This window comes from Sander lucioperca, chromosome 21 (genome assembly GCF_008315115.2).
Source record: "Sander lucioperca isolate FBNREF2018 chromosome 21, SLUC_FBN_1.2, whole genome shotgun sequence".
Lineage (NCBI taxonomy): Eukaryota > Metazoa > Chordata > Actinopteri > Perciformes > Percidae > Sander > Sander lucioperca.
The window spans coordinates 125,001-140,283 of record NC_050193.1 but is presented as its reverse complement, the minus strand read 5'-3'; the positions used below and the strand labels follow the sequence as shown (position 1 = coordinate 140,283).

At 43.7% G+C, this 15,283-nt stretch overlaps 1 protein-coding gene across 1 annotated transcript in view; it reads left to right on the top strand.

Annotated features, from left to right (window-relative positions):
* Positions 1–2,601: 2,601 nt before the first annotated feature.
* LOC116046785 (paralemmin-2-like) overlaps positions 2,602–15,283 on the top strand; it is a 37,010-nt gene continuing 24,328 nt past the window's right edge. Inside the window, exon 1 of the mRNA XM_035997025.1 lies at positions 2,602–2,739. Within this exon, the coding sequence (XP_035852918.1) occupies positions 2,602–2,739 (138 nt within the window). The remainder of the gene's footprint in view (positions 2,740–15,283) is intronic.

Below are 15,283 nucleotides of genomic sequence, written 5' to 3'. Positions count from 1 at the left end.
TCTGAAATATGAGATCTGCTGTCTTGTCTCCGATGTATGTGTATGTGGTTCCTCAACCAATCAGCGTGCAGCTCATCTAAATATTCATGAGCATACCATATTTGGAAGAAAAGCTGTCGTTCCAAATAGAGACATTCCACAGGGATGCATAAGGGCCAAAAGAATAGCATGGGACATTTTCAGCCCAACCAATGTTACAAACCCTATTAGGAGACCTTAAGGAACAGCGTGAAATACCCTATACAATCATTATATCACCCCTTTAAAGGCCAGTGATTTCATGGATCCAGGATACTATGCATCCTAATAAAGTTCCCTTGGCCTTTGGAATTAAAATAGCCCCACATCATCACATACCCTTCACCATACCCCCCCATCATCACATACCCTTCACCATACCCCCCCATCATCACATACCCTCCACCATACCCCCCCATCATCACATACCCTTCACCATACCCCACATCATCACATACCCTTCACCATACCCCACATCATCACATACCCTTCACCATACCCCCCCATCATCACATACCCTTCACCATACCCCCCCATCATCACATACCCTCCACCATACCCCCCCATCATCACATACCCTTCACCATACCCCCCCATCATCACATACCCTTCACCATACCCCACATCATCACATACCCTTCACCATACCCCCACATCATCACATACCCTTCACCATACCCCCCCATCATCACATACCCTTCACCATACCCCCCCATCATCACATACCCTCCACCATACCCCCCCATCATCACATACCCTTCACCATACCCCCCCATCATCACATACCCTTCACCATACCCCACATCATCACATACCCTTCACCATACCCCCACATCATCACATACCCTTCACCATACCCCACATCATCACATACCCTTCACCATACCCCCACATCATCACATACCCTTCACCATACCCCACATCATCACATACCCTTCACCATACCCCCACATCATCACATACCCTTCACCATACCCCACATCATCACATACCCTTCACCATACCCCCACATCATCACATACCCTTCACCATACCCCACATCATCACATACCCTTCACCATACCCCCACATCATCACATACCCTTCACCATACCCCCACATCATCACATACCCTTCACCATACCCCACATCATCACATACCCTTCACCATACCTAGAGATTGGCATTGGCTACTTTCCTAATTTTTTTTTGATTAAGGCATTAAGATCAATTTCCAAAAGATGATTTTTTAATCCTCTTTTTAGTCTACTTTAGCATGGGTTCATAAACTTATGAGTGCCACTGTAGCTGCATGCCTATAGATTACATCACCATAGTCTAACACTGATAGAAATACTGCCTCTACAACTCTCTTCCTACTAAGCAAAGGAAAGCTAGATTGGTTTCTGTAGAAAGCTCAACCCAATACAGTACAGTTTTAATATGTACTTTTAGATTATCTATATGGAACAAGCATCAAGCCTCTACCATTTAATTATCATACCACACTGAAATAACTTTAAAGTGGGTAATTGATAAATGTATGGTATGTGTTAGAACATGATCATCACCAATGTGTATGTGCAGTTTAATGTGCCAACACATTCTTGTTATATATGCTCCTCTAATACCCTTTAAACTGCAATTAGCGCCACATATTGACCTTCAGTGAAAGGTAATCCTTTTTCATGCAATGTGAACTCATTGCAGTTTATCTGACTCTGGGAACATGGGGAACAGAGTCCTCTCTCTCTCAGGGGAAATGTGAAGGGTAGAGGGAGGAAGGGCAGCCTCAAACAGAAGACAGGTTTTTTTAGCTTAATTTACTTTAACTGAACAGCTTCAGAGTCATTAGATTGGTTATATGACTTTTTCCGGGTTGAATGGTTGTCGTCTCGCTTCCCCCTAGCGCAGGGGTGTCAAACTCATTTTCCCAGAGGGCAACACTGGAAAAAGAGAATTACTCCAAGGGACATTTGTCACCTTTTTGTAAATTTGTTGCTTTTTCCAACATTTGTGCACTTTGTTGACATGAAGGCCTACAAAAGTCATCGTAGCATTTAGCAAATCAAGCTAAACAATGATACATTTTTTTATTTTTTAACATCAGGTAATTGCAGTTTCTCGATTGCTAAGACACATTTCTTGAAAGCTGCTCTCCTTTTCTCTAAACTGAACACAACCTAATTTTCAAGCTACATTCACGAAACCTCAGACTCTTCTTGCAAAACCAAACTTTCACCTCAAAACAGTTCAATCTGTGCTCAAAACTGAACTATGTTGTCAAATCATGCCGAGTCAATCAAAATTAAAAACACTACTGAACAGTCACTAAACACTACGTAGAAAAATAGAAAACACAATGCTCAGGACATGAAGCTGGAGAAATAAATGTTTATTGTTCACTGTAGGCTAAATGCATGTTGCAAAACAAAAAAAAAAAAAAACTGTGCATTTAGCACAAAACAGAAATCTTGTGCATTTACACGTAGCACTTGTAAAAACAAACAGAAATCTTATGCGTTTACCACTTGTGTACAGTAAGCCCATGTAAAAATAAAGTACAAAAATATACAAATAAGTGCATTACTCAGCCACAGCATCATGTCTCCGTACTGGGTCAGGCCACAGGACTTCATCCACATCACAGGCCACATTTTGTCTGGCCAGGCAACGGGGGGGAAAAAACCCCTGGCATGCCGTATCCAGGCTTGGCATGCCTCCACACCTATGTCACCACAGGCAAGTCCCATGGCTTGCAGGAGATTTACCCTGGTGTAATGGCATTGTTCTCACGGACCATATCAACAATTAGGGTCTCTTGGTGTGGGGAGAACATACCTGTCCTCCCACCCCCATGTGGCAGTCTTTCAATTCTACAAAAAGAGAACATGGAGTTACAAAAAAATATACATGAATACTAGGCCTACAAACAGTTAGATCAACCCTCCATTGCAATACTACAATACATTGGTACAGTGATGTACTGAAACATATATTTACTTACAGTATACTGTGGTACAGTATATAGTATGTCATACAGTAATTGCTGTCAACATTTACATACTGTACTATAATGTCAAAAAAAGGTAATTACCTGTTCTCTTCTCTAAATCTTCAGATTATAGTGGACACAGTGAATCTACTGATTGGTTGTACCCTTTGTCCAGCCTCCCTCATGCTCATACCATGGACAAGAACATGGTCAATCACAGTAGCTCTGATTTCATCAGATATTACTGTTCTTTGTCTTCGCTGACCACCTCGACCACGAACTCTTCCTCTCAGATTTCTATCCATTGTAGGGCCTCACAAACCAGTGCTCTCTGAACCGGCTTATATGTTCCCTCACATCATTAGCCACAAGTGGGATCAATTTTGAGTAGTTGTGTTCAAGTGGTGAAACCTGTGCTTTAATTGTATTTGACTTTTGTCACCTGTGCTCACCATTATGCAGCACGGGTGCATCACAATGAAAATGTGTTGGCAAGTTGTGTCTAAACAGGTGAAAAGTGCTTATGGTTTTGCCAAAAGAGTGATTGATTCAATCAGTGGGTTCAGGCAACTGAGCATTTGGTTCAGACAGTAGGGTTTAGTGTTTTAGCAATTGAGAAAAACTGTAAAAAACACTTTCCTGAGTCTTTGGTTTGGCGGGCCAAAATGTATTGTGAACCCAAATTGATATACAGGCCGGATCTAAATCTGCAACGGGCCAGATTTGGCCTGCGGGCCTTGAGTTTGACACATTTCCTAGCGCCTGTGAGCTGAAAAACCTCCCTCGCAACTTTCGGCCGGCAAGCCGGCGGCCTCAGCATCAGGAAGTATGGCGTGATATCAGGTCTCGCCGTGTAACGAATTGCTTCACAGCAAGTTTTTCACTCTCTTATAGAGAGTAGGTGTGTGTGTATATATGTATGTATGTAGGTAAGTGTATCCATGCATATGCAAACACACTGTATTTATGCATTTATGTAGAAAGTTATCTGGGTAAGTGTATATTTTCTTTAGTTTTTTTGTATAATTTATTTTAAAATATATATTATTTTTTTATTTTTATTTCTTTTCTTGACAATTTGTTTGTTACTCTTAAAAATGTGAGGAGGGCCTGATGAGCTGAAGCTTCTGACCCTACCCTTTGGTTACGACCAGTAAATTAATTAATTCAATCATTCATTCATTCGTTTAGATATCTACGGTAAGAGGACACATCTGTTGTTTCGCACAGTTTATTCAAATAAATGAATATTTTTTTCTCATTTGTCTGCACCAGGCCTGAGGAAGTGCGCTAGTGATGCTCTCTGGCCCAAAAAGACTTTCCCCTCAGACTTACGTGGCGAAAGAGGCGTCTGTAAATCAGTGAATACATTCTTGAAACGCTCCACAACCCAATGACTCGTTTCCCGATCAGAATCTGATCCATTCGGTCTGATAACATTTGGAAAGTCTCAAAGAGCTGCACGATTAAAATCATTTAATCTTGTTTTTTTCATGATTACTTTTCCTTTATTCACTTTTTATTTTCTTTCCTTGTTTGATTGTTCCTTTCTTTTGTCCCATTTTTCATAGACTATATGTTTTCTCTTCATGTTATCCACCTGTTTCCGGGGGGCACTAATGTAAAAAAGTATGTGGGTGAAACTTCCGGTGAGACAGCGGAAGTAGCATTCCAACGGTTGTGAGTCAGCTAATTAGCAAAGAGGCTAAGTATATTTTAGGTGTTTTCGGATCGTTTTCTATTATTGTAAAGTGGTTGAGATGTCGTTAAGGAGCTCAGGGACAACATGTGCTGTTGGGGGTTGTACAAAACCGCACAAAATTAAGTCAGTGGCTTAAACGTGATTGTTATGAACAGAAGCCAAAAACTAAAGCCGAGTGTCCATGCCAACGGTGGTACAGTTTTCATCACCTCCCACAAGAAGGTGAACCAAAACGAACATTTTGTTGAAGAAGTGAAGGGAACGGGTTCCTTTGCATGTCCTTTTGATACTAAATATCTCATAAATGCATCATTGTTGTTGTTATTTAAACATATGCTAAATAAATCAATTGATGAATTGAATCGTGCGTATGATGTATGGTTACATCCCTACTGTGGAGCTTAAATAGAGCTTCTCATCTGTCTCTCTACCTGGAGCGACGCTGCTGTACGTGGCTCTGTGGATTTAGCTCACAGGCAGCACAATGGTACAATACACACACGTCTTCACATATCACATTCCTGTGTGTGTGCATACAGTGTGTGTGTGTGTGTGTGTGTGTGTGTGCATACAGTATGTGTGTGTGTGTGTGTGCATACAGTATGTGTGTGTGTGTGTGTGTGTGTGCATACAGTATGTGTGTGTGTGTGTGTGTGTGTGTGTGTGTGTGTGTGTGTGTGTGTGTGTGCATACAGTATGTGTGTGTGTGTGTGTGTGCATACAGTATGTGTGTATGTGTGTGCATACAGTATATGTCTGCGTGTGTGTGTGTGTGTGTGTGTGTGTGTGTGTGTGTGTGCGTATGCGTGTGTGTGTGTGTGTGTGTGTGTGTGTGTGTGTGTGTGTGTGTGTGTGTGTGCGTATGCGTGTGTGTGTGTGTGTGTGTGTGTGTGTGTGTGTGTGTGTGTGCCTCCAGCACTGAACGTCCCATGTTGGATAAACAAGAATGAAGCAGTGCTGCCAGAAAGAGTAAGACAGAGCTCAATCTGCAGTGTGGGAGGACAGAGACGATGCTGCGTGTGTGTGTGTGTGTGTGTGTGTCTATCAGCCTCATGCTGTTGCTCTGAGCTGGTTAAGTGTCAGCACGCCACATCCCTCTGGCCACTGCTTACTGCGTGGGTGGATCAGTGTGTGCACATTTGGGGAGATTACTGTATATGTGTCCTTTTGAAGAATGTGGGTGATTCTGTGCGTGATCACAATGTGTAGGCTGCAGCGGCTCTTTTGATTCCCTCCAACAGGAGGGAAACGTCCCGTGGAGAGAAAGTACAGGCCTATAGCGTCTTAGCACAACAGAAAGCGAATGGACGATAGATGATTAAAGCCGAGGTGACTTTGAAGGCAAGGCAGCTTTATTTGTATAGCACATTTCAGCAACAGGGCAATTCACAGTGCTTTACATGAAAACAGATTAAAAAATTTAAAACAGATGAAATACGAGAATAAAAGTTACAGTGCAGTATAAGAAATTAAACATTAAATTAAATTCAAATAGGAATTTCTCTCTATATTCTTATATAGATTGTCATACAGTATCAACAATACAACTTCAGTATAAGAAATTAACAGTTATTTAAAGAAAGGCAACATCAAATAGATAGGTCTTCAGCCTTGATTTAAAAGAACTGAGAGTTGCAGCAGACCTGCAGTTTTCTGGGAGTTTGTTCCAGATATGTGGAGCATAAAAACTGAACGCTGCTTCCCCCTGTTTAGTTCTGACTCTGGGGACAACAAGCAGACCTGTCCCAGACCACCTGAGAGGTCTGGGGGGTCATAGTGTAGTAGACCTGTCCCAGATCACCTGAGAGGGCTGGGTGGTTCATAGTGGACCTGTCCCAGACCACCTGAGAGGTCTGGGTGGTTCATAGTGTAGTAGACCTGTCCACCTGAGAGGTCTGGGTGGTTCATAGTGGACCTGTCCCAGACCACCTGAGAGGTCTGGGTGGTCATAGTGTAGCAGACCTGTCCCAGACCACCTGAGAGGTCTGGGGGGGTCATAGTGTAGTAGACCTGTCCCAGACCACCTGAGAGGTCTGGGTGGTCATAGTGTAGCAGACCTGTCCCAGACTACCTGAGAGGTCTGGGGGGGTTATAGTGTAGTAGACCTGTCCCAGACCACCTGAGAGGTCTGGGTGGTCATAGTGTAGCAGACCTGTCCCAGACCACCTGAGAGGTCTGGGTGGTTCATAGTGTAGTGGACCTGACCCAGACCACCTGAGAGGTCTGGGTGGTTCATAGTGTACTAGCAGATCAGAAATGTATTTTGGCCCTAAACCGTTTAGTGATTTATAAACCAGCAAAAGTATTTTGAAATCAATTCTTTGAGGCACTGGAAGCCAGTGTAGAGACTTGAGAACTGGAGTGATGTGATCCACTTTCTTGGTCTTAGTGAGGACTCGAGCAGCAGCGTTCTGAATCAGCTGCAGCTGTCTGAGTGATTTTTTAGGGAGACCTGTAAAGACTCCGTTACAGTAGTCAAGTCTACTGAAGATAAAAGCATGGACAAGTTTTTCCAAGTCTTGCTGAGACATAAGTCCTTTAACCCTTGATATATTTTTAAGGTGGTAATAGGCTGATTTTGTAATTGTCTTAATGTGGCTGTTAAAATTCAGGTCTGAGTCCATGACTACACCAAGATTTCTGGCTTTGTCTGTTGTTGTTAACATTATCGTTTGAAGCTGAGTGCTGACTTTTAATCGTTCCTCTTTTGCTCCAAAAACAACCACCTCAGTTTTTTCTTCATTTAATTTAAGAAAGTTCTGGCACATCCAGTCGTTAATTTGTTCAATGCACTTAGTCAGTTGTTGTATTGGACTATAGTCCCCTGGCGATAAGGTTATATAAATTTGTGTGTCATCCGTATAACTATGGTAACTTATGTTGTTGTTTTCCATAATTTGAGCCAGGGGAAGCATGTAGATGTTAAACAGGAGAGGCCCCAGAACGGAGCCTTGGGGAACTCCACACGTCATATTTGTATGCTCAGATGTATAATTCCCTATAGAAACAAAGTAGTCCCTATTCTTTAAATAAGACTCAAACCACTTTAGTACTGAGCCAGAAATGCCAACCCAGTTTTCCAATCGGTCTAGTAATATGTCATGGTCGACCGTATCAAATGCAGCACTGAGATCAATTTATAATAATTTTTAATTTATAATTTTTTTTTATAATTTATACTGTTTATTGATCCCCAGTGGGGAAATTACAATTTACACTCTGTTAGAAATCACTACACACAGGCCTGAAATACACACACATGCTCAGTACCTATTCATGCACAAATGGAGAGATGTCAGAGTGAGTGGGCTGCCAGTGCTGGACCTGCACCCTGAGCGGTTGGGGGGGTACGGTGCCTTGCTCAAGAGCACCTGGCAGTGCCCAGGAGGTGAACTGGCATCTCTCCAGCTACCAATCCACACTCTGTACCAACTCCCTACGGACTGAGCTACTGCCACCCCTAAACTACTGCCACCCCAAAGCTACTGCCACCCCGCAGTGGCAGTAGTAATACTAATACTGAAATTTTGCCACTATCTGTGTTTAAGTGGATGTCATTAAAGACTTTAACTAGAGCTGTCTCAGTGCTGTGGTGTGGTCGAAAACCAGACTGGAAGGCATCAAAACTGTTGTTTAGTGACAAGAAAAGGTTGAGTTGTTGAGAAACCGTTTTTTCAATGATTTTACTTAAAAATGGAAGGTTTGATATCGGCCTATAGTTGCTCATTAGTGACGTGTCTAGATTGTTCTTTTTTAAGAGTGGCTTAATGACTGCAGTTTTCAGGGCCTGTGGGAAGATACCTGAGAGAAGAGACGTGTTTACAATCTGTAGAAGATCTGGAGCCAAACAATTTGCAACATTTTTGAAAAGGCCCGTTGGTAGAATATCAAGGCAGCAGGAGGAGGTTTTCAGATGTTGTATAATGTCCTCCAGGTTTTTATAGTTAATCATATGAAATTGGGTCATATTGGAATCTGTTTTGCCTGGAAACTGTGACAACACATACCCTGTACTCGATATGGAAGCACTGACTGTTTGTTTAATTTTCTGAATTTTGTCATTGAAGAAGGTGGCAAAATCATTGCAGGCCTTGGTGGATAAAAGTTCAGATGCTCCTGGTGCTGGAGGGTTTGTTAACCTATCAACAGTAGCAAGCAAAGAACGTGAATTATTATTGTTTTTGGCAATAATGTCCGAGAAGAAGGACCGCCTTGCATTCCTCAGTTCCAAATTATAAGTGTGAAGTCTCTCTTTATAGGTGTTGTAGTGGACCTGGAGATTAGTTTTTCACCACCTGCGTTCTGCTTTTCGACACTCTCTTTTTTCTGTTCTTACCAGTATGGCATTTCTCCATGGAGATCTTTTCTTATCAGAGACAGTTTTTACCTTAATGGGAGCAATGGCATCAATAACATTTGTAATTTTACAATTGAAATTGTCTACAAGCTCAGTGACTGAGACACCTGAGAGGGTGGGTGCGGACGAGAAAAGCTGAATGAATGTTTCACTGGTGTTGTCAGTGATATACCGTTTTCTTATTAACTTTGTTAATAATAATGTTTGTTGAAAGTTCTGTAAGTTCTTTTCTAAGTGAAAACAAAGCTGGGGACTTTGTAATCAGATACTGCTCCATAGGGCTGTGATTATGGGGCATGTTTCAACCGAACCAGGAATGAAAATGCCTCTGCACTCAACTGGATAGACCTACAACCCATCAGAGCAACGGATAGACCTACAACCAATCAGAGCAACGGAGACAGATGTCACAGCTGCAAGTCAAAGGAAGGCTTCGACAGAGCAAAGCCAGAGACGGCAGTTGCCGTGTCGTGCAAACATATGTCTATGGTGACAATGTGTATACATACGTGATCGTGGTTCTCTGTTCCTCTTTTAAAATCCATGTGCTGTCGATATATTCTATAACAGACGCGATGGCAGCCATCTTTGTTGTAAACTAATTCAACCCAAGCGCTCTTTGGTGACGTGGTTGATTACGTTACTGTTGATCATCTGTCCATCGTCGTATAAAGCCCGCCCTGACAATTTGATTGGTCCGAACTAGAGGATGGATACCCGAACCGAGCCCGTCGGGACCCGATGGCACCCAACGGGCCGGGCTGGGTTTGGACAGATATTTAGAAATGATGTTCGAGTTTGGGTCGGACTCGGTCACATCAGCGTGATAAGTCCTTGTTTCCACCGGTTGCGGAACGGCTGCGGAATGGCTCCACTGTATATCGGCTGCGTGCTCCGCCGTCCGTCAATACCCACCAGGTCTGGATTTGCTGCGGCCATGACTGACAGCTGAAGTCACGAGGACCCACGAGATCTCACGAATTCATGTAGAATAGAACCACAAAACCACCAGCAGTTAGTTTCCATCCAGAGGAGTAGAGGGGAAACTACTGATCCGCCGTGAGGACGCTGGATTTTACTTTTAGGGACGCAGACGTTCTGCAGTCATTGGAAATACACACATAAATACACACACTGACTTTAATGGAAACCTAATGACTCCGTCGACGTTCCGGAGCCGTTACGCATCCAGTGGAAATTGCCGGTTAGCCTGGATGCCAGCCGAACTTAGCCCCGCCCACAAAATTTGAGGTCGGGAAGTTCGGTCTGGACTTGATCCGCTGTGGAGCAACTATGCTCCAACCAGAGCTGTTCGGACTAGAGTGTGGATTGGGACGCATTTTTCTGTCCGAGCCCGACCCGCGTCCGACACAGTTAAAATCTCATTTGTTCTCAGACTAATGACACATGTAGGTGTGTTTGTGTGAAAGCTGTTATTAATCAGCTGGAGGAAGGCATTCAGAAATGTCAACAGATGAGGTCATCAGCTCACACGGGGCAACAAGCACACGTTAACACAGGCGCACACCTACATAATCAGCTGTTTTAAATTTAAAATATTCAATGCCTTACCCCCAATTTCCACCAGTTGCAGAACGGCTGCAGAACGGCTGCAGAACGGCTGCGGATCCGCTCTGGAATGTCGACGGAGTCATTAGGTTTCCATTAAAGTCAGTGTGTGTATTTCCACTGACTGCAGAACGTCTGCGTCCCGACTCCGTCCCAGCTCCGGCGGTCCCAGCCCTCCGGAGCAGATACCAGAGCCTCTATTGTTGCCGGACGCCGGAGAGCTCCGCAGCAATTCAGCACACGGCAGATAGTGGGGACAGGAAGTCGAGCACAGAAACAAAATAAAACATCTGGTTAATTTTCAAAGTAAAATCCACCGTGCTCACGGCGGATCATATTTCCCTGCACTACACCTTGAAAACACAGCTCAGAGTAGTTTCCCCTCTACTCCTCTGGATGAAACTAACTGGTGGTGGTTTTGTAGTTCTGTTCTACGTGAATTCGTGAGATCTCGTGGGTCCTCGTAACTACAGCTGTCAGTCGTGGCCGCAGCAAATCCAGACCTGGTGGGTATTGACGGACGGCGGAGCACGCAGCCGTTCTGCAGCGGAGCCGGTCCACAGACGTTCCGCATCCAGTGGAAATCCAGAGTAATGAGCTTCATGAGATCAGCGTTGAATCCATCTGTTCTACACACACATGTACACACTCGTTATCTTTACATCAGTTCACTTACTGGACCAAGCTCCATTTGCTACAGTTTGGATGGCATGTCACAGCAGAGAACAGCTGACACAGAGCGAGGGAGTAAACATGAACTGTGTTCATAACAGTTCCCTCATTCACTCACTATTCCCTATATCTTCTTTATTAAATAGTGAAGTATATAGGAAACGACTAAACAAGATTTTGGACGCTATCGTGTCATGTTAACCCTTGTGTTGTCCTCCCGGCTAAAGAAATTTTGACACTTTTTTCAAAAACAATTCCCCCTAGGCTTTTTTTTTAAGTTGTTTTTTCTATGTTTTTGTTGCTTTTTTGACATTGTGTTGCTTTTTTCAACGTTTTTTAACCTTTTTTTCATAGTTATTGTGACTAATACTGTATCTGAAGTCTCTTTTATATAGACCTTAGTGGTCCCCTAATACTGTATCTGAAGTCTCTTTTATATAGACCTTAGTGGTCTCCTAATACTGTATCTCTGGGCGGACAAAGCAGAGAAAGGGGAGGTAACCTTTCCCCTTATGAGGCCTATCACCATTTCTAGCCACTGGGGGACCATAGGCAGGCTGGGGGAACTCATATTAATGTTAAAAAACCTCATAAAGTGACATTTTCATGCCAATGGACTTTTAAATGATGATGAAGAAAGGAGACAAAAACTTGGAAAAAGATGGTAGAAAGAAGGACGGATGGAAGGCAAGAATAGGTCGACTTCTAGTTGTAGTGGTTCAATGTGTGACCCTGCAAAATCTCCAGTCTTTAACATTAGATGTGAGATGATGTCAGTCTGTTCAAAGTCTGTTCAGAGTGTATTGTATAAGTGTGTGCATGGTTTTTCTTATTTGGCCCCACTGCAGGATTTCAGACACTCGTTATTCTCGATAATACATCACTGTTCTTGTAGCAGAACAGAGAGAGAGCATCCGAGCATCGAAGCATGAACACTGAGTGCTTTGAGAAAGTTTGAGTGTGCCCTGAGGGAGCGAGTGGAAACAGGGAGAGCCAGAAATGTACTCAGCACATTTCATATTTGGCTGATGTGTTTTTTGAGTAGAAGGGAGGGGTTAAACACTGACGGCTGTACAGGGCAGTGCTCCCCCTGCTGGGAGGCACGGGCGAGCCCTTCTTTCTAATTAACAAGCACTTGACTTTCTCCGTTGTGGCCCCGAGACTCTGGAACAAACTTCCCATTCATATTAGGTCCTCCTATTGCCTAGAAATCTAGACCACCCTAGTGGCAGCAAATGTAATTTGCAGCCAGGCTCGTCTAGCAACTCTCCGTTGAATGCGAGCTGGAAAAACCAAACTCTGGTCAGGCCAATCACATCATGTATAGAGTGGGTGGGCGGGGCTTATGGCTGCTGCTGCTGGTGAACAGCGGTCTTTGGAATCGGCTTTGGCCGCGACTCTGGAAGACTTGGAGTTCAGCTTTTCTTTGAGAAAAGAACAAAGAACGGCCCTGAAGTCATTCTTAAACCGTTGTGTTGTCTTCCCGTCAACCATGCAACTTTTTGTGTTTTATGTGCAAAAATTTAAACTTTTTTTACAACGTTTTGGACGTCTTTTTTGACACTTGTTTGTTGTTTGTTGCTTTTCCACTGATGTTTTTGTAACTTTTTTCAACATTCTTTTTCTGCAGCTTTTGATGTTTTTGTGAGACCGGGAATGGCGTCCTGCGTGTTGCAGTTCCTTTCCCCGTTATTCTCTTCCTAACCTCAACCGTGCCGCTGTTGTGGCTGGCATGTGGCGTTTAATTTCCCCGTTGTTGCGTCCCCCAGAACAGCTCATAAGTAATGAAAAAATTGTCACGTTCGAAAATCGTGACCTGTACACGAAATAAACGAGAAAATCGTGACCTGTACATGAAATAAACGAGAAAATCGTGACCTGTACACAAATCAATAAATCAAAATAACGTGACTATTTCACGAACTGGCGTGAGACCGGGTTGTCTATCAACTAGCATTGCTGTGATTGGTTGGAGAGCTATCCTATTGCGTGCAGAGGGAATTTGAAAGACAACCGTTTATCCCGCCCCTCGGATTGAGCCCAGCCAATGGGGAGTTCCCAGACCCAACATCTGGATGTGGGGCTGGCTGGTCAGGCCAAGTTCCTCCTCTACTGTGGAGATCTTTAAGTCCCTGCAATGTCCGGCTACGTCCTGCTGCGTCCACCGCGTCCACCCATGCTCTGCTGTGCCACGCTACATCCCGTACCGTCATAACCCCAACCGTCAGACACCGCCCACCAAGAGTCTGGGTCTGCCGAGGTTTCTTCATAAAAAGGAGTTTTTCCTCACCACTGCTAATGCTTCCTCTTGGGGGGGACTATTGGAATTGTTGGGGATTTGTAAATTATAGAGTGTGGTCTAGACCTACTCTATCTGTAAAGTGTCTCGAGATAACTCTTGTTATGATTTGATACTATAAATAAAATTGAATTGAATTGAATTGAATTAAGTCTCGTCTTAAAACAGATTTTTATTCTTTGGCGTATGATTTAGTTTAGGGACATTTGTATAGAAGTGTGTTGTATGTATGATGTTCATAGCGTCTATATTTGTATTCTCTTCCTTTGTTTTTATAACATAATATAACTTTGTACAGCACATTGTTCAGCCTAGGTTGGTTTTAAATGTGCTCTATAAAGAAATTGACTTGACTTGACAGAGCAGCTCAGACAAATGAGGTGGCCGAGCACACGGCGGCCATCTGCAGCGGCCTCGCCTGCCGTGGCTTTGATGCTGATTTGAGCCAAGGATGAAGTAAGTGACACTGACATCCAGCTCCACGCAGGACGCAGACACACACCACTCAACACACAACACAAATAAACCCATCTGACTGGGCCAGGGCTGCAGCTAACGATTATTTTCACTGTTGATTAGGGATGCACCCAATCCAGATTTTTGGGGTTTGACCGAGTCCTGAATCCCCTGGTTGAGATTCTGCTGAATCCTCGTCCCATCCTCAGTCCATGAACACAGTAAACTCATTAATGAAGTAAACAGTGACTGTCCTTCCTTTGCCGTACCTGAAGTTGCTGCATTCTGGCTGCTGTCTGTAGATTCCTTCATGCACAACTTGTATTCTTACGAGTACACCGTTTGACAGAAAGTTTTTCTTTTAATAACTTTTCATCGTTAAGGTGTTGAGATGGTACAGACCAAATTTGAAGTCCATCAGAGTTTGTTAAAGTCTAGCACCTTAACTTTTAGACCAAGCACGTTTACTTATAGCTCTAAAGGAGACTTTTAGCGTCAATAAGAATGACAAAGGCACCTGACCAAGCATCCAGATTTTACGAGATGAGTGTGAGAACGTGTTGTGTTCAGGGGATATAAAAGGTAGAAGACCTGAGTCAAAGTGGGGATGAGCACAGCCGGAGCCGGAGTTGCAGAAGTCAACGGGCTCGTATGAGATGACCAACACGTTCTCACACTCATCTCGTAAAATATGGACGCTTGGTCAGGTACCTTTGTCGTTCTCATTGACGCTAAAAGTCTCCTTTAGCGCTATAAGTAAACGTGCTTGGTCGGGACTATTGTTGTCCCTTTAGCGCTATAAGTAAACGTCTTGGTCGGGACTATTGTTGTCCCTTTAGCGCTATAAGTAAACGTCTTGGTCGGGACTATTGCCGTCCCTTTTGACGCAGTTATGTTTAGGAAAAGGTCGTGGGTGGGCGTACGGTTCTGTGACATGTGGGAGGAAAGAAAAAAGCGACTATAGCCAGCGTGACCAGCGGGACGTGAACCCCTCTCTCCTGGTGAAAGTCCTGTGTTTGACCCACATCCACCCCCCCAACCAACCTCCTTACATACTACTCTCTAAGTCCTCTCTAACTGCTGCTCTCCCCGGTGAGTTACAGAAACACACTGAAAGACGCCTTTTTCGTCACATCAGACGCTGACAGCCACTGTCCAAACGTCCTTATTTTACGAGTTCGGAATGAGAACGGGTTGGGTATGACACACAATCATCAGAAACGCAGCAGAGCTCCA